This window comes from Calypte anna, chromosome 2 (assembly GCF_003957555.1).
Source record: "Calypte anna isolate BGI_N300 chromosome 2, bCalAnn1_v1.p, whole genome shotgun sequence".
Taxonomy (NCBI): Eukaryota; Metazoa; Chordata; class Aves; order Apodiformes; family Trochilidae; genus Calypte; species Calypte anna.
The window spans coordinates 80,240,193-80,265,878 of NC_044245.1; the positions used below are offsets into that span (position 1 = coordinate 80,240,193).

At 36.4% G+C, this 25,686-nt stretch overlaps 1 protein-coding gene across 1 annotated transcript in view; it reads right to left on the minus strand.

The window, feature by feature from the left end:
- The window catches only part of ADCY2 (adenylate cyclase 2), a 207,547-nt gene that overhangs the window by 37,176 nt on the left and 144,685 nt on the right, over positions 1–25,686 (minus strand). Inside the window, exons 12-15 of the mRNA XM_030446098.1 lie at positions 24,649–24,729; positions 19,903–19,972; positions 16,522–16,619; positions 11,160–11,244 (exon numbers count right to left, since the gene is read on the minus strand). Of these exons, the coding sequence (XP_030301958.1) occupies positions 11,160–11,244; positions 16,522–16,619; positions 19,903–19,972; positions 24,649–24,729 (334 nt within the window). The remainder of the gene's footprint in view (positions 1–11,159; positions 11,245–16,521; positions 16,620–19,902; positions 19,973–24,648; positions 24,730–25,686) is intronic.

A 25,686-nucleotide genomic window follows, 5' to 3' on the forward strand; every position in this document is an offset into this window, starting at 1 on the left:
AAAGAGTATTTAGTGAACAGAAAATCTTTCTTACATAGTGGCAAAAATTAACAACAAAAATGTGACTCATTTAACCTGCTTCCATGAATGCATTACAGTAGCCTCTCTTCATATATGCATAGTGACTAGAAGTAGAAGATGCTCGTGCACAATAAACATTTTTAGCAAATCCAATAACTAATAATTTTGCCAAAACTTTTGCAATGAGGAAATAAGGTTGCCTAGAAGCATCTTGTGTCCTTTCCAAATGTCAAATTCTGCTATACTGAAACCTATAATATACAACCTACTAAAACAGGCAATGAAAAGGAACACAGTGATCTCACAAAAGCATTCACTTCTTAGAATCATTGAATCATCAAGGTTGGAAAAGACTTCTAAGACTGAGTCCAACCATCCACCCTACAACCCGTAACCACTAAACCATCCACTCTAGCTCTTCATCTACCTGTCTTTTGAACACCTCCAGGGATGGTGCCTGCAACACCACCGTGGGCAGCCTGTTCCAATGCCTGACCACTGCTCTTTCTGTGAAGAAATTTTTCCTAATACCTAACCTGAATCTACCCCCGTGGAGCTCTACCCTATTTCCTCTTGTTGTCTCGCTGGTCACTAGGGAGAAGAGGTCAGCATCTGCCTCACTACCCCCTCCTTTCAGGGAGTTGTAGGGAATGATGAGGTCTCCCCTCAGCCTCCTCTTCTCCAGGCTGAACAGCCCCAGCTCCCTCAGCCTCTCCTCACAAGGCCTGATGGGATCCTGGCCATCAGGCTACTGAAGAGGGTAAAGTCTGCCCTTTGAAAGTCTAGGGTACAGTTTTGCTACCCACTCTCCTGGCATCTTCAAGAATGGACAACTCTATCAATTAATGATCCACTCATTTTCTCTATTTACTCTAATATTATCAGAGCTCACTTTATATATTGTTTTCATCCCAGCCACAACAATCAGCAGAGATATGAGCACAAGAAGTCTCTAAAACAAGAACTCCAGCACTAAAAATGATCAAATATAGGCCTTAATCAACAGCACTTAGCAGGTTCCATAGCTGTAGGACATGATACTAAATTACACTATTATCCAACACATGATTGCAGGTTGCTTGAAGATCTTTGTCCTATTGCACATAATTGTTTTCCTCCTAATTACACACAATTTGGACAGGTCCAGTATATATATCTAAAACTTTTTCTTTTTATGACAGCGAGCTTTGCACAAAGGATTGGACAGATTATGAGGGAATTACACCAGTTCCAGGAAGGCCAAAACAATAATTGCAGTCACAAGGGTAGGTGGAGAAAAGGGAAAAAAACAGGCAGCTTTATATACACATTAGTCCTCCCCCCTATTAAAAAAAACACCACCACATAAACTCAAGGGACCTGCATCTTTGAGCAAGAAACTCCTGCTAGTGCCTTTCTGCAGTTCCAAGTCTTGTTCCCCACTCTTAAGTACATAGTAAATTTCAAAATAATTTGAATCCATGTGTGTATTTTAGAAAAGATCTGTCATCCTTCACACTTCAATGATGTAAAAAACACATTGATACAGAAAGGAAGTGCTCAGCTGGATACAGGGAATAGTTCTATGTGAAAATGCATCATTCAGTTATCTGTCTAGCTTGCCTTAAACATGGTGAATGATGGAGCATGGTTTTATGGCAAATTGAAACAATTATGAAATCATGTCTTAGTCTTTGCTTTTACTATAGCAGTCCTTGAGCTATACTGCAACTTCATCTATATTGTTCTGTGATTTCCTCGGAAGCTTAGAAGTAGCTGGAATAGTATAAATTGGACTGGGGACAAAACTAGGCATGACCACTGAGAAAGTACAAGGAATATAAAGCGGATAAGAAATTACATAAATAAAGCAGTACATCATGTTCTCCATTGTCAGTTATGTTACAGGAAGCTACACAGTTCAAAGAAATTCTTTAGGAGCAAAAATTCCAAGAAAAAAAGCTAATGATGAAAATAAATTATCTGGCCTAAAGCAGAGATATTTTATTATTAATTTTACCATTTTTAGGTTATCTGACCAAAAGCTAATCAAAAGATGAATATTAAATGTTGGAAACAAAGTAACCTAGTCAGTGAAGAACAGCAGCCACAGAATCTGCTGCTCTTAAACACACTGCAGGAGGATGCCTCAGCCACACTTTCTGGTAGAAAACCTACCAAGTAGGTAGAAAACTTACAGTTTTGGGAACATGATATAGGAGAAGGGAGGGATAAATGTGGATCATGAAGGAACGAGAATATGCAAATGGACAAGAGACAGGATGAGAGGAAATGGCTGCCTGTAAACACTTGTTTAAATTATTTATTTGTCTAAATTAATTTATTGGATATTCTTATTAAATACTATAACTATTTTCTGTGTAAGTGCAATTCTTATTCTGAGCCTGCATCTGTGCCAAAGCTAGCAAACTTGGATTCATAGAATCATTTAGGCTGGAGATGACCTTTAAGACCATAAAGGCCAACCACTAAACCATGTGTCCAAGCACCACATCTACACATCCTTTAAATAACTCCAGGGATGGTGACTTAATCACTTCCCTGGGCAGCCTGTTGCAATGCTTTACAACCCTTTCCATGAAGAATTTTTTCCTAATATCCAGCCTAACTGTCTAAACAGCACATAGAACATAGCTGAGGCAAGAAGGGAGCCTGACTGCCAGCAACACAAGTGTCTCAGGCCAGTCCCTGTAGGGGCCCATAGGATGTGTGGGGCAGTGTGTGTAACCATTAGGAAACATCAGGCTGGTCTGGCTGATAATTGGAGAGCTGCCTTTGCAGAGATTTGAGCCAGCCACTGCATAAGAGAGGTAAAGTCTGGCACAGATGTTGTTTTGACTTAAAGTCCACACTGAGTGACCCACAAATGTGTGTGTGCCCACGAATGACAACATTCAGAGTGTGAGCACTAGCTAACTTCAGTCCAGATCAGCCAGAAAGGAGAAATTATACCATCAGTGTTGATCATATTTACACATGCTGCTTGTTGTTAGATAGGTGTTGTAAAAGAGCTACTCTCTCCATCCTATGAGTATGGTCTGTGCCTATGTGCCTGTTGGGAATATGTGCTCAGCTTCACTACTGGCTGTACCTGGGACACTCTCATCAGTGAGACAGCAAATTCCCCTGGGTCTTTGATTCCATCAAGCTGTGCTCCAGAGCTCTTTCCTGGTTCCTGAACTATACTGGATCCAACAAGCTCTTATTTTCAATTTCAGAACTTTAAAAAATGTTTCAGTAATAGATGCAAAAAAATGTCATGAAAAAGTTACTTTAATGTTTTTCTAGAATTAAGCAATGTAAATTGATGGTTTCCTCTGCAGAAACGAACACCTTGTGTCATGCTAATTCTGAAGATAAAACTAAGATTTACACAGAAAGTTTCTGCTGAATCCCAGTATCTAAATTCATGAATGTTAGTATCAAATGACAGAGACTTCTCAAATTTTTTGACATTACTGTCAATGCTTCCAATTGTTAAATTTCAATTTTCTTCATTTTTTTTAAGAATCACAGTGATTGAATATTACAGTACAGACTTTTTGATGTTACTTAGCAATGTCCATGCTGAGAACTGAATTTACTGCTGAGGACTGCTTTATTGCTTTTCAAGTACCTTACATTTTTTAACAGACTTTAGTAACTCTGTAGTAAAATTCCTTGCAATAATTGTAGATTTCCTTTGTTTACAATATTTTTGATCAATATCACCAGACTTTGCGACTGTATTTTAGGAAGGGGGAACTGTTTGAATTTAGTTTCTACGTTGCTTTAAAAAGCAGTTTTCCTGCTTCTATTTAAAAACAAAACAAACCAAAAAGATTTTTAGATTTTTATGTTCTCTAGGCAATTCTATCACTATGAAAAGTTCTGGAGTGTGATTAAATAATAAGGAGATATTCTTCTAGCTGCTATTGCTAAAATTACAGATATTGCTGGTTCTAATCTGAATAAAAATGTGCATTGTTAGACAGCAACTTCAAAAACGAAGTTGTAGATAGGTTTTTCAAGATGTAAAACAAAAGCACAAAAGAACTCAGACACACAAGAACCTTCCTGATGGCCAATGAGGCTCCTGAAAGGAAAATCTATGTCAAAACACTGATTCACATTAAAAAGCTTTAAAACCTTGAGTAGATATTCCTTGGAAAACATAAAAAAATACACTGTTGATTAGTAAATCTCCATGTAAATTAACAGAGTTGCTGAAATGCATTAGCAGTTTAAATCCAGTGCATATATAGCACAACTGCAGCAGCTACAGACTGCTGAAAATTTGGGCAACTCCTGGAAGCAGAACTGGAGGGGTGGAGTGATCATTACATTCAGACTCTTAATAGGACTGGCAGATCTATGGAATCTTATTTTACTGATTCATTAGCTTACATCAGACACTTTTCCTTGGAAATGCTATGTCTCACCTGTTTCTTAAGAAAAGGGAAAATCAGATGAAAGAAAGCAATCCTTGCTAGAAAGCATCCAAGAAAGGCAAGACATGCTTCAGGAGGACTAATTAGCTTGTGTTTGTTCTAAGCAGAGCTGAATATGGCTCAGTGTTTATCATTCACTGACTAGAAATAACAGGCATGTGTCCTATGAAAGGTGACTAACATATTGCTTTTTCATCTGAATATGTTAAATCTGATATGACAGCTCAGCATGATAATGCCTAATAGCTTATATTGAATATTCACACTATTAAAATGTGTTGTCTTTCCACATACACAAAGACCTACTTCAGCATTTAACAAAATGAATGCTGTCTTCCTGAGTGAGATGAAGGAACCAGTGTGAGAATTAATTGTGACAGCTATCTTGTAGAAGAAAGACAGTGTCACAAGAGCTGTCACACTTGTCCTTCACAGGCTACCAGAGGTTGGAACATCTTGACTGAAACCTCTTATTTACAGAAAGCAAGTGAGTCACATTTTCTATAGTTCTATTACTGTTCATTTCTTTTTGCATTTAAAAACAAGTTAATTTTTTACTAATAGTTTTACTAATACTGATGCTACAAAGAAGGAAATACAAGTGAAACAAATAGCCCCCAAATCCATACTTTTTTCACCTGCTTATTTTCACTCAGACTTGAAGAAGACTCCAAAGTACAAATCCAAAGAACTGGGTGACTGGCTGACAGTGATTACACTGACCTAAGCTTGGAGAAGAGTGATTTTTATACAGAGAAACAAGCTTATACTTTACATACTTTATAATGGTCCTATTGTTGATAAACAAAGGCCCAAAGTATGTCATGAAGTTTTTAACTCCATGGTGGCACCTGCAAATCTAGGTCATACAGTTTGAATCACAAAAAATGCATCCAGGTCAAGATCCTACTCAACTTAGATTGGATACAATTGGATTGACAGTGTTAGAATCCTGAACAAAGAAATAACAGGAAAAGCTTAAGTCAGTATGACATTTTTAACTTCACTAGATTTTGAAGTATTTATTATCCTTCACTAAAGTTCACGTTAAAACAGCCACGTGGCTCACTTCAACTTTCTCATTCAAAGGAAAGAAAATGGCAGTGAGCTCATTCAAGAAAAGGTAATGTGTCTGTGTTATGTGCTATTTTAAGTTAATGATTCCTTAGTCCTAACAAAAGTTTTTCTATTTCACATGAAATATTCAAAGAGTCTCTGGTGTTGACTGACTTTTTATAGACAGTGGTCGGGGCACTGAATTAGAGGAAGGTGTTCCGAATGTTACGTTTATACTAAGTCTTTATCACTAAGTTAAGATGCCACTACCCAAAAATTGCCTCACACAACAAGAACCATGATCTGTGATGATATTGCAGCACTTACATAAGTTGGATATCACCTCTCAAAACCCTCAAAACAATCTGGATGCTCTCTGCTTTCATCCCTCTTACTAGTTAACTGTAGGGAAAGTTGTTTGCATGCTGGACTGTTGATATACACTCAATATCTCTTTATTTGGAGGTAACTTAAAAATCTCCTTTTGGACAAAGACACTAAAAGACAGCATGGCTGTTGTTTTTTTTTTAAAAAACAAGATAGTCTCACTCATAAAAATATTAAAAGAGAACGTATTAGCAAAACAGACAAAACTGCAAGAAACATAATTTTCATCAGGTTAGGCAACTTCTTTAGTTGGTCACAATTACATAACATGTCACAAACATGTAACTCAATAAGAAATAAGGCAAAGGATTTTTGTCACTGAAATCAGTACATTTCTAGCAGTTTCTGAAGTCTGAGCATAGTACTTAGTGATAATGGATTTGCTGTTGCAGTGCCTGTGCTAGAGACTAATCAGAATGACTTAAGTTTGATGGCTCCTTTATAGAACCTGCTGTATGTGCTGAAGTGCCTCTTTGTGTTCCCCTTGCCTTCACCCATCCCTGCTTTTATCTTTATTGACAAGCAAAGCCTTACTACTGAAGAAACTGAAGGGCCTCAATCTTTCATTTGTATCTATGTTAAGTGAGACACTCTCATCAGAGATAAGATACCAGGCTGAAAATAATTTCCAAGTAGTGCCAGTGCAGATATTTCTGTCTTGGCAGAACTTTCAGGTATCTTAACTGTGCGCATACTTTCTGACTGCTAGATACCAATGATAATGGCTTTAGAATAAAATACAAATCCCTGAAAATGAAGGTAAAGATTGTGCATCACTCTTTGTACTGTGGTGTGGTGTAATGCAACCAACAAATAATATGTTCTCCTCTAGCAGTGCCAGGACTGCTCACACACTGGCTGCACTATGCTTGATGCTCTGGTGACCTCAAATCAGAGTATCTTTCTCAGCTGTGGAGCCTGTTATTTTCTGATTCTTGTTTGGCTGATGTTGTGTTCTGCTAAACTGTGTATTGAAGAGATACTATAAACATGTTTGGATGAGATGATAGGAAATAAATGGTTTTCTAATTTTCCTTGTTAGCTGAAATAGCTAAATAGGTTTGCTAAGTAAAACATATGCAACAAAAAGCCATTTTGTATTAGTGGAAAATAACTAGTGCAAAGAGTGTGTGGTAATGCAAAGAAATTTTTGAGACAGTATTTGATTCAATGCACAAAGAACATCTGCATGAGACTAATACTTCTTCATCTGGCTACCTCAGGTACCACAGAGAGCTTTCCTTTACATGTATACTGTGGTTTTTACTATTGTTTGCATTACATTTTCCAGTGTATTATTTAGATAACCAGAACCCAGCTTCATTGTATTCACATCAGGAGGTAGAACTCATTTAACAGTTACCAGGCCTGAGGCGTTTCACACTCACTCTGTGAATTCATTTATACTTCAGAAAGATAGAGACACAGAAAATATGAGTTTAAAGGACAATCACTGTCCTCTAATCTGCATTTGAGAAGGAACTCTCCCATGCAAAACTCCAAGAAAATATTCAAAATTAATATTAAAACAATAGCCTAAATACAAAAACTTAAGCCAAAAAGGATCTTTAAGACCAAAAGTAATCATTAACATAAGATTTAACTCAGAATATTGTAATTATCTAAAAAGTAAAAACAAAAAATAAAAGTGCATAAGCTCAAAGAAGTAATTAGAATATGAAAGATGTCTGACCATTTAAGTTTCTGGACAAATGACAATTTTAGCTAGAATTGGTGAAAGTTTAATGTTAGTGGGCATTAGACTGTTTCATTGAGGACTGCCAGCCTCCCTGTCCTTGGCCTGTTTACCCAAGGTCGGCAGAGGATGACAAGCACAAAGGAAGGATCTGAAAGTCTGTAACCTCATTGTGCTACCACTCTGCCTCATCCTTTGTTGGAAGCATTCTTACTCTTATTTAATGGCTGATATTATCACTTCAGAACAGACTGAGTTGGATGCTGCTGCAGAGCTACTGAATGGTAAAGTCTACGAACAATAAACTCGGAGTGAAAGAGTAAGTGCCAATCTTTCTCACAATATTAAAATTAAATTCCACAGAGCTAGTAATTTTTGTACTAAAGTTTGGATGTGGGTTATTCTCACTTACCACTGAAAGGAAAATCATAAAGTAAAACTTGTTCAAAGCTGCTCTTTGTGTGACTTACTCTGTGGTGGTTACAGTCATTTATAACTGATGGACACTGAGAGGGCAAAGTGTCACAGTACTGAGACCAGCACATAATGCAGTGACAGCCAGGTGTCCTAACTTGAACTTAGATTTTGCTGGTTTTGTTGGCACTACAGGTCTCACTCTATAAATCCTGTAAGTTGTGTAAATATTTAACTACTTCTGCAAGTTTCTGTCCCAGTTGCAGGTGCCCAGGGTGATGGGGTGGGGACTGCAGGGGTGGCTGGGGTTGCCCCATGCCAGACACCTCTGGTTCCAGCTGGCCCCAACAGCCCTACTGCAGGGCACAGCTGAGCCCCTCAGCTATGGGTGGGCACCTTGGGGAAAGCCTGGGTCAGAAAGGGCAGAAAATGTTAGGCAGAGAGAGGAGGAGGGAATAAAAAGAGTGAGAAGCAGCAGAGGGAACACTGAGGTTGGAGGAGGAGGAAGAGGAGGAAGAGGAGGCAGAGGCGGAGGCACAGGCACAGGCACTCCATGCTGGATCAGAGGTTTGCACAACAGCCCATGGAGGACCCATTTCAGACCAGGGTAAAAGTGTGAAAGGGTAGGAGCATCAGAGAGAAATGTTGATGTGCTGATCACCACTCCATCCCCACTTGTGCTGTCTGGGGCCAAGTAGAGGACTTTGGAGTGATGTAATGAAGCTGAGTTTTGGAGAGAGGGAAGGAATGGTGTGGCTTTAATGTTTTTGTGGTTTGGGGTTTTTTTTGTTTGTTTCTTGCTACCCAAATCTATTTCAATTGGCAGTAAATAAAATTAATTTTCCTGAAGTTGACTATGCTCTGTCTGACAGTAATTGGTAAGTGATATCCCTACCTTTATCTGAAACCACAAGTGCTCTCATCCTATTTTCTTCCCCCATCCTGCTGAGGAGGTTGAGTAAGTGAGCAGCTGGGTGGGTGTCTGGCCCACAGCCAAGGCTAACTCACCACATTTCATCTCTCAGGGTCAATCAGCCCCAGAAATTATCTTTTCTTTTTTTTGCATTTTCAGAAGGGAGATTTTGTTAATTTAAAACTGTAGTCACATGCAGATGTGTGTACACACATGCACAACCACATTTTCTAAGTGCATTCTGCAAGGAATCCAAAATGTAAATTTTTAGAAACAGAAGTAGGAAAAACCAACACTGGGAAAAAAAACCCTTCAAGTTCAACCCCAGTTGGGATTAGGACAACAAAGCTTGACTTTTGTTACCACTGACACTGTAGAGTTAAAACTCAGATATTGATACTTGTTTGCTTGAGAATTTCAGACTTTTTCTTCAGAATGGAAGTATTAACAGGTATGCATCAGATAGTAAATGGAATGCTAACAAAACATAGCATAGGTGTCACTGCAAAACAGTATTTGGATTTTGACATAAAGGAAGAAACCTTAAGGAGAGGATAGGAGAAAGATAAAGCTACTGCCTGTCCTGTTAGCTGCCTCATCCTTCACCTTACAGAACGATGTCCGTGGTCCCGAAGGAAAGACAAGAGCTACATCAGCTATGGTCACAACCTTCTTGCTGAAAGGCTTCTTAGCAGCATAACTTCTGCATTAGAGCAGTTGAACTTACAGACATAAATAGCTCCTCTTCAAGCTGTTTAGGTTAGAACCTGACACCTTGCAAGTCAAAAGAAATGCCATAATTTGTCTCCACTTCTGAGGAGTATTCACAGTACATAAAAGACATTGGAAAACCAGCACTGAAAGTAGGTGTTAGGTGTCATTCAAGTGGCACTACTCCTCTGCTCTGGCTTGGGATATTTGCTTAGCCACCCTTAAATGCAGAAAAATATTCTTGTATTCCTCCTAAGCTACACTATAAATAAAAGCCCCAGGAGAGTGTATGCCCCAGCAGTTCCTGAAACCATCCAGCTGGCACCTCTTTTTATTAGAGGAAAAAGGCTTTTTCCTGATTTTTTTTTTTTTTTAGCCATTGGCTATTTAAACAGGAGTCCTCTCACTCAGTCAGTTTACTCTTACGTCAATGAAAACCAGCAAATCCAGTATGACATTACATGCTATTAAGTAATAGCAATACCTCTAGGACCTCACTCCAAGGATTTGAAATACTTTAAAATACTGTGGAATTATATCACAGATTGATTTCTGAGCAGTGTCAGCCTCTCTACGTTATTGGAAAGACAGTTGAAATGTATATTACTTGTATTTTCTTGCAAGCATGTCCTGGTTAATTGCACATTTTACAAGGGAGAAATTATAAAATTTGCTTCCTCTGTTTCTTGCTTTAACTGCCAGGCCACCTTTCTTTACTGTTTTACTGCACAGTGATGTAATTGTCTTTCCCATGTGCATGTTTTGCTTTTTAACAAAAGATCTTTCTTTCATGGGAGCTTGTGGAAAGATGTAGAGATAGAGAAAAAATGAGGATTAAGTGACAAGTAGACAGATAAGTTTTACTCCAGATTACATGCCAGATTTAAATTGCATTCACTTTCTTACAAATGCTGAAATAATCTTGTTCTGGATGAAGCTATATGTTTGATCTATTTGTGAATAACTGAAAGGAGAGCAATACTTGTAAATTATATTGTGAAATGCTGAAAGATTTGCCCAAATCTTGAATTAAATGAGATTCTCACATTCAGCGTATTACTGAGTACATTAATAGGCAGTACAATGACACCTGGACCACTCAATGTTAAAATTTGAATTTTACTATAGGAATTTTATATTTCAAAACTCTCTAAACTGAGAAAAGAGTCTTATACAATACTTAAACAAATAAACAGTCCCCCAGATTAAAGCACTCATGAGTCACCTCCTGTAAGCACAATAGGAAAATCTTTTGAAATAGAATGCAAACCTCTCAGGATCTATCTTCATGGGAGAGAAAGAGTACCAGTGCAGGTCAGACAGGCACTGTACTGGCATTTTCTGTTTTTCAGATAAATTAGGACATTTTACAGCAAGTTAACATGGACAAAAGAATGTCCTCAGAAGATTAAGAATGCAAGTCTTTCTCATTTAACTGGTGCTCTGCAAAAGCAGAATGCCTTGCCAAAACCAGAACACATTGTTTAAAAGAAATCATTCACTAATGGATTACATTTCCTTGAATACCTACCAAAAGCTGTCCAGCAAAGCAGATAAACAAAATGAAGGAAAGCAAGAGAAATGCAGCCCCAAATGAAATTCCAAGAATAGATGTTCTACAAGAAAAGGAAAACATGTATTAATTTTTCTGGTACAAAATCTGCCATGTGAGAGCTGCATCTTCCAAACATCAATACCATGGAAAAGCAATTCCAATCCTTATCAGAATGACAAGCCTGTTTCTTGCCTTTTTCTCAACTCAGAAATGCTTGAATTTGCTTTACCTCTGACTTCACAAAACTTTTACCATAAGAAGATAATACTTTCCATGTAAATAATCTAAATGACAGAGTGCATTAACAGCACCAATGTTTTTGTTTGGTTTTACTTTGGGAAGTCTGCATTAAAGAACTTTATTACTTTATTGCTACGCTGATAATTTTATAATAATTTAAAGATCTAGTAGATGTACAAATTAAATTGTTGGTAGTGTACATTTTGCACCACAGGTAGGAAATGTCATGGGAAAATGACATCCAATTTCCAGTGTCTCACAGCTTGAACCTGAGATATATGTGATGGTGCAGTCTCCCAGGCAGCAAAGGCCCTAACATATAGTGACTTTTATTTCATGAATGGATAGGGATTCCGTGCCTCTAAAAACTCCATTTTGTATCAAATCTGACTGGCTGCCCCACAGATTCTGAATTATTGGAAGACAAGATAGGTAGGAAAACTAAACACCATGAAGAAAAGACAAAAGAGCAACAGACCCAAAATGGAAAAAATTGTAATCTATACTCTTCCTGAAATCATTCTTACTCATCCTTACTCAGTGTTCTTAGCTCATCCTTTTCTTGTGTGTTATAAATAGGAAAGTCTAGCCAAAATAGCATCACTGGATACTCAGTAAACAGGAACAGTATACAGAAACAAACTGGGCATGCGTTCATTTCCCAAATGTGGAAATCTCTTCATATGAACATCAGAGTAGAGTGTAATTGCTCCACCAGGCACCATATGAGAGCTGGTTGGCATGGCTGCCTAGGGAAAGGTGCAGTGGGACCTAATTTTGCTTAATGAATGCCAAGAGGAGATCAGAAGCTCTGAACCTATGGAGCTTCTTAAGCAAGGGAACTAGATGCCATCATGAAGTCCCTCACCTGAGCATCTGCTTTCAGTTTTAACCACAGATTGGCTGATTTTACAGACTTTTAAAATCTCTCTCAATTCCTTTGAGCACCAGCAAATATTTTATCAAACCTTACACAGTTGAAACACTGGCATGATGTTTTAGAAATGTTTTATATCCCTTGCTTTACCACAAAACTAAAATAAATGTTACATTTGAAATCACCTCCTCCATGAATGTATGATTCAGAATTAAAATGCATTATTAATAAAAGTATGCTTCTGTTCTTTAGAGATGCCACATGAATTCAAATATACACATTTTAGAAACCATAATAGTAAAAAATTATGATTAGGGCTCCATGGATCAGTTTCCTTATATTACATACAAATATTGGAAAACATTATGATCTGTTTTAACAACGGTATTATAGAAGCTATTTTCAGGAAAGAACAAAAAAGCATTAACTTCACAAATCAATTTGGTGCCATACTGCTGCCATTAAAAGCATTTTTGGAAAGTAATTTATGAGCTTCCCTGCCAATCATTCAGAGAACCTCTTACATACTAAGTATTCATAAGACTTTGGGTGGCTGTGAATAGGTGGAGATAAACAACTGGAAATTCGCAATATATATTAATCTGAAATAATGTTTCTTTTTGAGGTTATTTTAAAATCATTACTGCTTATGAATACATGTTCTCCAAGAATTTTTCATTGAGACTGAGACAGCAGGCTGTACATCAGAATATAGAAAACTACAGTGTCTACTTTTAGGAATTTAAAATCTGCTAAGAGATGAAAGAAAAATAATATAACTAATAGGCTTGGGTTTTATACACGGATAAACACTTTCAATCATACATGTCCCTCAGTAAGGTTCAAGTAACTATTCCTGCATCTCAGACTACTGACATTATTTTTCAGATACGAAGGATACAAAAAAGGAGCATGCAAACCTTAAGATATGATTCAGTATACGGATAGCCTTGTGAGTCAAGTTGGGAGTGCATTCTTATAGAACAAGAAGTTAAGACATCTGTTAGTGAAACTGGAGAGCAAGGGAAATTAACGTGGCACAAGGACAGTATGTGTAGTACTTAATCACATGGGCAACAGGAAAAAGAAAAAGGTCTTTGTAGCTGGTTTACATGATCAGTGGTGCTGTGGAGGTGGCACAAGACAAAGAGCTATGAAGCAAGTAGAACAAGATTCTGACTGTTAGGACAAAGAGAAAAGGACTCAAGATAAGGAGTGGTATCTTAGAATCCAGATTTGAGTGGTGAATACAGGGGTGGAAAAATGTAAGATTTTTGCTCTCCACACCCCCTTGTTTTCTGGGAAAAGTAGGACTTCTCTTTCAGATAGGCTACGCCAATAGAGTTGCTGCTCCTAAAAGGAAAGAAGTGGGTTGAAAATGCTATAATGGAAGCAAAACGCTGAAAAGTAAATGGCAACATAAACAAACCTTATTTGAGGCAATGACCATACGAAAGCTGTAACATGCATTTATTTTTTTGTCACCGGAACACTGCAAAAGCAGTGTTGGTCATTACTGTAAACTAATGTCACATTTACTGTGTAGAGTCATCAAATGCATTGTGAGTCACCAAATGCACTGCACTGACTGACTGAGATTGGGGAAGAGAGTACTTATACATGCTTATGTCTTGTTGGTAACATTTTGACTGGAAAATAAAAGAAAATATTATGAAGACAAAGATACTGAAAAATGGAGAAGAGAATGTATTGTTTCTTTTCTAACTTTTAGGAAAATATATGATTTATGGCACAAGTTCCGTAATGGGACTCAGAGAATTTCTGAGAAAAGGTAATGAGCAAGATTTGCTGTCATTTAAATGTCACACGAAAGTCCTGCTCCTTGTGATACATTTCACCTCAAGATATTGTTTATTTGATTAGATTGATATTTGCTACTTTGTGTAAAGTTTATTATATAGATATGGCATCAGTTTATTGACACCAGGGAAAATTAAATCATTAATAAATTATTTCAACCTTGAAATAAGTGTTTTGTGATTTCGGAGATATCATTTATTACCTGCAACTTGCTGGATGTTAGTCACCAGCAAGTGTCTTCAAATCTATTTTAAAGCAGCAGGTGGTGTACCTGCACAGAAATCAATGATATTACACTGCTGCAGAACTGGATTAATGGATTAGTGAATCAATAAACCCCAGTGACAGACGTAGTTTATCTCCCTGTCTTCATTAGATCACAATTTAAAAATCCTGACAATTTTTGGAAGAAAACAACAAGGATAGGTAGAATTTTAGATGAAACTATGATTTATTTATTTTTATTTATTTATTATTACTACTGCTGGAAGGAAATAACATTGAAGCAGTGGAGCATGTCATGTTCAATTTAAGCTATATTTGTGATGACTACATACACTGGTGATTTTTTTGTTGTTTTTTTCAGTTTTGTTTGGGTTTGGGTTTTTTGGTTTTGTTTTTTTTTTTGCAGTGTTCCCAGTTTTCCAGTAAAGATGCAGTAGACATTCTAATGCCTTGAATTTCTGTCTTCCATTTTTGCATCTCTTAAATTAATCCACAGACCTCTTGAAGCTGAATACTACACATGTTGATAAAACCTGATTTTACACACTTGCTTTTACAATTTATTGTGCAGTCCTACAGAAGGACCAAAAGATAATTTACATAATTGCTAATGAAAATGATAAATCTTGGGCAACTTTTGCTCTGAAGTTAGAAGGAGATTGTGTTAATACAAGCATATGCTTTTACAAGTGGGAGACCACTCTACTTAGTTGAATGAGGCTCCCTAGGGTTCACTAATTTCAAGTACCTGATATAGTTTAATGTGCTACACAATTGATTTAAGAGACGTAATAGCATACAGCAAAATGAACATCTTACTACATGCATTATAGGTGATAAACCTAGATACATTTTTATGACTGAATTCAAAACATAAAACCAGATTCATAAATCATACTGATGGAAGGAACCAGTTAAATCACAAACTACATATGCTTGGTACATAAGAAACCATGAATTTCACTGAATTAATTCTTGTACTAATGAAAATACAACATGATCTTGTAAAATATACTCATTATGCAAAATTTAAAATAAAATTAGTCTTAAGTGTTAATTGCATATTTCGCATCAGTAATGTCTAAAGTCAGACTGAACCACATGGAGGTACTGCTGAGCCCTTGCATGAGTGTCCCGTTGCAGCTTGTGTCTCTGTGTTGGAAACTAGCTGGGAAACCCTTTGCAGAGAAAATGCTATAACATCTGAATAGAAGCCCATAAAAGTTTATACGTGTTATAAAACAAATCTGTGGTGTGGAAAGTCAATTTATAGTGACCTAACAGTTCCTCTTGGCTCTTAATTTAAGTGTGTCTAAGTACTACAGCTCAAGGCCTATCAATCAACTAAGATTATTTATAATACTCCTGAAAGAGCTGTACAGGAGAAAAGACTATGAGTGAAGAAATTATGCACCACAGGGCGTATGGTGTTAGTTTTGGAAACCACTGCTATAAAACAAGGATCAACTTTTCACTATGTAAACAATCAGCAGCAAAATTCCATTTTAAGAAGTCTAATAAAATATTTATTGGAACTTTCTTCCAGTTTTCTCAGGCTTTCTAGAACAAAGACATCTAGAAAGGTAGTTGATTTATGTGTAAAAATACAAAGTAGCTTATAATGTATAAGTCCTGACAAAAATACTTAGTCCAGCAATGGATTATAGTATTTTAAAACAAGTTTTAAAGAGAGACATGTTATGAATAGTAATGCTGTGTCTCCATGCTGAATAGAGCAGTATTATCATAGTAAAATGTTAAATATATTTATTTATTCCCAGTCACAGTTCTGCAATCTATTTTGTCCCACTTCAAATCCAAGTGTAACACTTTGTTTACAAGCAGTTTTAGTTGCAGAAACTTATAGTTTGCATTACTTTTTTTTTTACATATCTGAATTTCATTCCTGTTATCATCACACATCTTTAAATACAAGGAGAAAACAAAAATGAATGTGGAATTGATAATAATGCTTGGCACCACATTATTGACAGTGTTTATAATTATGAACAAGCATAACTTTGAGCATGGGCTCAAATCTTCAGTATTCTCTGCTCAGTTTCAATTCCATGAATTGACCTCTGTAATTGGACAATTTTAAAAAAAATTACGTTTTTATTCTTTATATTAATGAGCAAATGTACATAGGAATGAGTACACATAAAAACTACTTACTTTGGCAATACCAGAATCTGCACAACAAAAATGCAGAAGAATATTAGACAGGCACAAGTCACGTAATACTTAAATGCAGGCAGAGTTGTTGCTCTATACTAGAAGAAAAAAAAAAAAAGCAGATGTTAAAAACATAATTTCCAAAGCAGAAAAAATATTACCCAACTGAAATTTCAGCTTAAAGATGCAAATATGTACATATAGGTAGTCTTTAGCAACATTACATTTCCTATTGTTCAATGATTTCCACATTCATTCACGAAGGGCAAGGACCAGGCATTGTACTGTCTCCTTCTAATTCGGAAAAAACAGTTTAAGTAGTCAATATAAATGGTTTTCACTTGATCCTCCAAAGGAGGACTATCCCAAATTCATCATAAAAAGTTTAAGCTACTTTTTTTTTTTTTTTTTTCTTTTTTTTTTTCTTAAGAGTGCAAGCATTTTAATACTTTTAGGAATGGTCAACCATTTTTAACTGTTTCCAAATTTCTTATTTGTTAATTCCCCAAAGTGATTTTCAATTAATTTTTAGTAAATACTGAATGGTCTGAAACAGTTATTACAAAACATAACAGTCATTTTGATTGGAAACTTCTGAGTGCACAAAGCAGTGAAGTTTAAACTGTGCTACAGTGTCTATAAGGATTGTATTTCCTACAGCATAGCTAGCAATCATACTGATATTTACTGGGCCTATATTATTACTTCAATTAAAATATTTTATGTCTATGCTAAAAGGTTTCAAATGTTCACTCATACAACTAAACACTTGATATTCTTAGAAGAGAGTAAATTTGATCTGTTTGGTTATGAAAAAAAAATCTGTTTATGAATATCTAATTAACTTGTCTAGAGACATAAGAATCATGCCACAAAATATTTATCAGAGTTATTCTATTTCACATATATATGTCCAGATTGAAAACAATTAAGTACTCATAAATAAATGACCAAAGTATTAGGCCCACTAGAGTTACTATCAAAGCTTTTTCAAAGGGTACAAGTTTAAGATTTGATTAATAAAATAAAATCACAGAATCATAGAATTGGCTGGGTTGGAAGTGACCTCAGAGATCATCAAGTCCAACCCTTGATCCACTACCGCTGCAGTTACCAGACCATGGCACTGAGTGCCACATCCAGTCTCTTTTTAAATATCTCCAGGGACGGAGAATCCACTGCTTCCCTGGGCAGCCCATTCCAATGCCTGATCACCCTCTCTGTTCTTTCTAATATCCAACCTAAACCTCCCCTGGCACAACTTAAGACTGTGCCCTCTTGTCTTGCTGAATGTATCAAAGAATATTATCACAAAGTGTTAAAGCTGAAACTTCATAAACTGGGGAGTGCATGAGCTCTGCTTTCTAACTGCAAGCACACAGCTGTGCCTTTGTGCTTAGTGGCAAGGTCTGCCATTGAAACCGGTGCACCAAATTTTACATGAACATGCAGAAATTGAGTTCAGCAATCTAGTAGATTTTCTCACTTTTGAATTGTATGAAACATTAAAAGCAATTGTTATCACACACCTAGCTGAATTTCAAGGCATAAGTATTACTTCGCTGAATGGGTACTTTTGCAGCAAGCTTTCTTCTTCTACCTATTGAATATATTTGGTATTTCTTAATGGTCTTGTCCAACTAGTTTGGACTTTGACTTGCTGTTAAAATCTCAGAAAATTCCAATCCACTTGTAAATTAATTTCAGTGTTTCACACTTCTCCAGACATTTCCAAATAAAGTCAGGCAACTCACTCCCTAGGTTAAATCATTATTTTGCTTTATTACCTTGCTGTACTTTCAGGTCCTACAGGACCTGAAAAGCTGCTGTTTAAATCAAAAGCAGGATTCTTATTGAGTTCTTTAAAGTCAAGACTGGACTGGTGAGTCATCAAAAGTTACTGAGGATAGATATTAAAAAGCTGGAGCTGAAAAGAACAATTATTTCTTTGCCATTCCATTTCATTTCAATCTATAGTCCAAAAGAGATCAGACTCCTCCAGAGACCTTCCACACATGTGGCTGAATAACTTAACTACCTGATTTCCTCCCAACTCTCGATTCCCTGATTGCCAAAGTGCGCGTATGATGGTCTTCTCTCAAGTTCTCTGTCAGAATTGATCAGTGCCACCCACATTAAAATGAATATGTGCTCCCAGGCACATCTTTGGTTCACTCAGTGTCCCTTTAAACACTATAGATGAGACAACACCAGGTCTAGCTTCTTCCCTCTTATGCCACCTCCTACACAGCCTCAACAAGCCTTGAAACCTTTTTTACCCTAATTCATTGCCAAGGGTATACAACACGTGTCTTTGGCAGATGACCAGAAGAACATTATTCTGCTGAGCTGTGAAAGAATCTGAAAATTATTTCAGATGCCTTGAACTGAAAGATATATATATATATATATATAAAAATAATTAAATATGTATTTATGTATTTGACCACTACATGGGACCCAGGAGATACTTGCACTTATGTTGTACTTCCTCTACCCCCTTCTCATCGGGTTCACCCATTTATTCAGTCAGCTGTGCTCAAACCTACCATTTACTTCCCCGAAGAATAAATAGCATAACTGTTCATCTATCATCTGTCCTCTGCTCATGGGAAAGCAGAAAAAGGCAACTCTCTGGTGAATCTTTGTGAGTATATAGAAATACACTCAAGCTCTGCAAGGCCATAAAGCAAAGGCCTGGCTTTCTAGGTTAGTGGTCATGACAGTCACCCAAAAGGGAACAATCATTCTGATCCTTACTCCAAGGACTAGAAAGAATATCATTTACTCCATTTGTGCACACCTGTCTCAAACATGTTTTATCACACATAATGGTCAAAAGAATATCCAAGACAGATAGGCATTTTTTCATATAAAACTTTGTAGTATTGTTTCCTTGGAATGACTGTATCAGGTGCATATGGAGAAAACTAATGAGCAGCTGATATCATTACAAGATTATCATAACTACAGGTAGAGTCTTTTAAGACATGGAAAAATAAAAAAATAAAACCAGTGGAGTTTGATAAATGCCTTTTGAGGAGGTATGTGGTGGAACTTTGGAATTCTTTGTTCCAGTTTAATCAAATTTTGGCTACCAAACCTCCTCACACTTCAGAGAGACCTTAAAAAGTTCAAGAAATTCAAGTGAACTGCAAAGCCCTACAAAAAAAAAAAAGCAATCTCAGACATCACATTAAAAATTTTTACTCTGTAAATGAGCTGAAATATGATTGCAAGGTTTGAGCACTTCTGCCTCCAGGAGAGGTGCTGTGTCCATGGCTCTGTGTTACAAAAGGAAGGGATACAAGCCTCTCTGCGAGAGAGGCAAAGAGTTGAAGAAGGAATCAACAGAGTATCACCAGTGAAAAAAAAACTTACTTCTTTTTCCAGAGTCTTATTATAGAAAAGAAGTGATATTCTTTGAATGTCTTCAGATTTAAGCCACTGCCTAGAAGAGAAAATGAACATTATAATTATCATAAGAATAGTCTATTTTTTTTATATTGCTACTGCAGTAAAGCAAAATGGAAAACAGCTTTGAAGAAAGCAAGTTCTTGTGTATTGCAACGTATATGGTGAATTGCACTGACAGTAAAAGTGGGAACTACGAATCCCCTTTACATTTTGACTTTCATTGCTAACACACACATAGAACAAACACTCAGATGTATCATTTTTCCTGTATCTTGTTCCTAAGGACAACCAAGGGAGACATTTATGACACTGATATTCTACTCATGCCCAAAATACTGTAGCATATCCAGTAAACAGAAGAGAACCTGAGATAAAAACCCTCACAAGGTATCTTTAAAAAGTGCCCTGTTACAATATATGAGTGGCAGGTAAAGTACACTTCACAAACTCCTATTCTAAACAAAATGTAAAAACATTATTAAAAGAGGTGGAGTGATTTTGTCATTGAGCTGGTTTAGACTCTTGACCATGACCTTGTACTCTAGAGGTAGATTTTGATCTTTTTACTGATTATAAAAACTTCTCTGCTTAAAGACAAGAAATCCAAAATAGAATAAGTACTTGAATTGAAATTACGAATCTATTTTAAAAGAAGTGAACCCTGACATAAGGTTGACATAACTTTTACAAAATGGAATGTTCTAATATGAAAGTCTACATTTATTTTAATGGATACTTGAAAATAACCAGAATATTGAAATTGCTTGCACCTCAAGGGGAATAAACGAATTAAAAAAAAAATTTAACCTGACTGCCTCTGTGAAAAGGTAATATTTGAGCTTGAACAATAATAACAGGCCATGAGTTGGGGATTTTTTGCAACATCTCCAGCAATAACTTTAAATTAGACTCTAAGGTAGCAGTGTAGCTAATTCCTTCTAAGTACAGAGGGATGTCTAAATGGACAGACAGCAATGCAAATAAGTAGCAGCAATGAACCACAGCAGAATATATGTGACATTAAGGTCCTGAGAGAACAGGAGAGGACAGTGTGGAGTGCAAGCTATTAGCTTTGGTTTGTGAAACCTAAAATATTTGTTTCCATGTCTGGGAGACTGTCCCTGTTCCTGTCCAATCAGTTTCATTATAAAAAGGGCTGACAACATGTTAATTTCTAGTTATGCTTAATTCAAAAACATATTTCCCAGCTTGGTCTACAATGGCTTACATCTACATCACAGTTCAGACTGCAAGAAGAAATGGACATGGTGGTCTCCTGTACGTACAGAATGATTTTGAGTCCAGCTATAAAGTGGAGAACTGGAGAAAACTTTGTTTGTGGAACATTTCTGATAAACTGTGAAAATTAAGTGCAAGTTTTTTCCACTTAGTTATGAAAATCAAACAAAAAAGTAACAGTAGTGCCATTTAGAGCAAACACTGCCTCATACTCACATTACAAGCTCACGGTTTCAGGAGATTTTAGTTCTACTTTGAAGCTTAGAAAAAAAATCCATGGGTGCCAAGAGGTCTGAGATGAGGAAAACAGTTCAACACAGAAAAATGAAAGTGGTGAGTAAGTGAAGTGTGAGCACAAAATTCCATCCCTTTGGCACAGAGATAAGGGCTGAAAAATTCTGTCTCCAGCTGGCTCCCTGATGAGCCTAGAAGTTACCTAGGTATCTGCAAGTACGTTGGGACATGCCTCCTGGGGTGCTGTTTAAACAAACTTCTGTTTAAGTTCTTTTGCCATTCAAGGAACAACACAGCCAGCCAGCTGAATCCTGCCTGTATCCTCCAAGGTGTGTGGTTTGATAAGACTTGTACTGATTGACAATCCACAGCAAGGAACCATACACAGAATGTAGCAGTCACCATGACTTAAAGAGAGGAAAGAGAGTGAGCCTAACAGTAACCTACTTATCAAAGAGCACATACTTTTAGTTCATAGAATCATAGAATCGTCTGGGTTGGAAGGGACCTCTGAGATCACCAAGTCCAATCCTTCAAGTTCAGCTCCCTCTATAGGAGTATATTTAGCTAGCAGACACTATTCATCCATCACACATCCTATAGCAGTGCTCTAACCACCAAGGTTCAGGGTGGCACAGCTAGGGCTGTTCCATGAGCAGTACAAACACTTTGCAGCCAGGAATATTTTGTTCTAGGTATGGGGAAAGCAGACATCTGGAGAAAGCATTCTGTTATACCCTGATGGCTAAAGCACTCAGCTGAGATTTAGAAGCTCTCTGCTCCTCACTCAATTTTTTTATATTTGTATTTATGTATCTTTTAATGTAGTGCTCCAGCAGAATAACAAAGAATAAACAGGTCATAACTCATGCAGCTTTGCAAGGAGCATTGCCAACTAAGTCTATTACTCTAAATAGTACTATAAGGACAAGCAGGCTGCTGTTTAGATGCCACAGCTTCATCTGCATTCCAGAGGAAGGAACTGAACCCAGATGCCCTCAGTCACCAAGAGTATGTGGCCCTGGTGCTTGGCAGTTTTGTGAAAAGGAAGCTAAGGCAGCTTGAGAAGCAGGAGTGCAGTGAGTAAGGGAGCCCACAGAAAACACAAGGCTGGTTTAAAAACCTGATGTACCATTTCAATGTGTACTGCCCTCTTAAGACTGTGTGAAAAGAGTGATTAATTTCTCTTGCACTAAGAAGATGCAGATTTGACATTCCCTTATCTTCCAGACGCTGGCTGTTAAAACACCTGGGCATGAAATATTCTAAGACACATATATTATGATCATTTTCTTGCAACCACTTACTTTATTTCACAGAATGACACATTGCAAAGAACCATGATGTGGATGGAAAAGTCAGAGTGCTGACAGCACAGACTGGGGAAAACAATAGCTCTGTGCTTTTATATTATTTTCATGCAATCTAACTTAAACGGTTAAAAGAACAGTGATTTTAATACCATGTTTTATGTGCAGCAATGTGATTTTTAAAATTTTCTTCATTTAGTCACAGACTTATTTGCTATACAATCCAAACTTTACACTTAAAAAAACTAGAAATCCCATTTTTCTCAGATTTTTTTTAAAAGTTTGCTTCTTGATTCACAAAAGCAAAAGATTTAGATTCACCACCACTCCATTAGATTAGTATATAGCATATCCTTCATTTTACAACCAAAAACTTGAGGCACAAAATACTCTCACAGTTATACAGAAAGCAAAAGTATGATTATTTTTATGCTCTAAATGTAGGAAAATTTTCCCACATTATTTTCTGAATGTTTAGCATTCACATAATTCAAATACTATTGAATTAACTGGCTGTTGGGGAATCAGTGCTTTTGATAATTTATTCCCAGGTATGTAATTGAGTAATAGCATTTAAGTGATTTATTCAGCAAATACAGGGATAGGTGGAATCTAGTTTTGAAAGGTGACATTCAGCATCTCTGATAAATAAGATCATCCCTAAGCTTTCCGCAATTTCCCATGTAATTCATAAAATGCACTAAATTTTTTTTCAGAAACCTTTTTTATAGCACAAACATCTTTTATCCCCAAGTTTCTCCCAATTGTGTGCTCTGATTACGTAAGACAGGGATTCTCTCAGATAAAACAGCATACAAAATAATCATACCAATATTTTATTTTAATGCATTTATACAAATGCTTTATTTTGACATCAGGCCATCATTTTTTACAGCGTGCTTTTTTTTTTTTTTACAAGTTTTACAGTTTTTATGTGTCTTCTCTATCAGAGAAAGTGTACCTGAAGACACATAAAAACTGCGAAATTTTATATAGCTGTTTTAAGCAGGTCTAGTATAATCAAAAGGCTTTGCCTATCAGATAACCTACCTTCTTTCACTGCATTTTTTGTATGATTTATAACTATGAACACTCTTTTCAATAAATCATAACTATAGAATATTCTTCTAAAGCCATGCACCTTTCAATAGGACTGATAAGATGAAAAAAAAAAGACAACCATTTAATAATTAGGTGGAATTCTCAGCTTATTAACATTCTAAGTAACAGAAACTGAGGGGAAAATGCAGTAAATCACAATTATTATCTACATTTTTGAAATGCTATACCCTTATTTCATTAGATAAATATTTGAAACCTGAACATTTATTTTGGACAAATATTGATTTTTCTTGTCTTATCTATGCACCAGCAAACAGAGAACATTATTAACACCTCCAGCTCTTCCTAGGACAAAAAATACATGCCACGTTTGCTCCCCCAAGAATTTCAACCTGCCAGTTTAGCCTTCTATATGAAATCAACCAACCTATTGAAAAAAAGAGTTATTAAACCACGATTTTAGGAAAAGTTTCTAATTCTGAGGTGATGTTTCTGTGACATCACTTCCTAAGATAAATATTTCTTGGGTCTCACTTCTCTGCTTAAAGGTGGAGTAATTCCGTAGAGTTATGGCTATAACTGCAAAGACACAAATAGTTACAGAGCATAAAAATCCCTTTGACAAAAGGGACAAACCAGCACCTCTGTCCCACCATGATTGACAGGCAAAATCTTATTCCATATAGTAGAAATTGTTAACGTACAGGCTATCTTCAAACTGCTGAGCTTTCTATGCCAGTATTAGTGAAACCTTTACTGCTTTTAGATTTCTCTGTGCATGTGAGAGCAACAAATACTAAACAGCACTGTCTGTTGCAGATTCCTGCTAATGTTAAAGGAAGAGACAAAAAAGGAAAAAACATACTTTTGAGCATTAATTCCATCAATGGCCTGGATCATCCTCTCATTCAGTTCTTCCTCAAACCTTCTTTTCTGTGATTTTGTTCTGAAATAAAAAATGTGGGAAGTTACTTTGGAAAATCATTACATTGTTAATAAAAGTTAACTCGAAACAATAGGTTGATAGCTGGCACAAAATTAAAAAACTAAAAATTTCTTAACATTTGTGCTGAAATAGCAGCTATAGGCTTCAGGCACAATGAGCCTCATAAGAAGCTGTTAACAAAACCAGCATAAGCTACAGAGTCTGACACACACACACAAATCTAGACTTTAGCTATAAGGAAACATTTAAAAACAAACACAAGAAAACATTTTGCAAAAACATCAGATCAAGAAAGTTCAAGAAATTTTCCTTGCAGGAAAGGGAATATAATAAAATATCATTTTTCCTTGTAATTATTTTTTAAATCCTTTCAAGAATTGCATGATGAGCAATAATGTACTAGTCCACGCTATTAGAAATAACATGATAACTCTACTTTTCTTGGAAATGTTTTATTTAATAAGAAAACTGAGCGCTAAGTCTGAATTCAGTTTCAAACATATGTCATATTTATCTGTTTATAACTTGTAACACAACTGCAATGAAAAAAAAGGATCTTTTCACTGAACTCAGCATGATACCAACAGAGGATCATCAGAATGGGTTTGTCTTTGCTAGCATATGTTACTGCAAACATCACTTATCCTTTGAGCAGCTGCACTCTCCTTTGCCATTCATTAAATTCTGTCTGTACTGGCTCAATCCAGGACATCCTTAAAAACTGATTATTTCAAATATTGACAGGCAATGTATCTGCCTTTTGAAAACTGTAATACAATGTTAACTTAATAACAGCATTTTGTAAGAAGACAAGAGTCAGATCTGAAATTTGACTCTTTCCTTACCACCATTTTCTTAACCTACAAATTCAGCACCATCAAAGGTAACATGGATTATCCTCAACAACAAATTATTGCATTATTTCCCCCAAGCTGATAGCCTGTTACAGGATTCAAA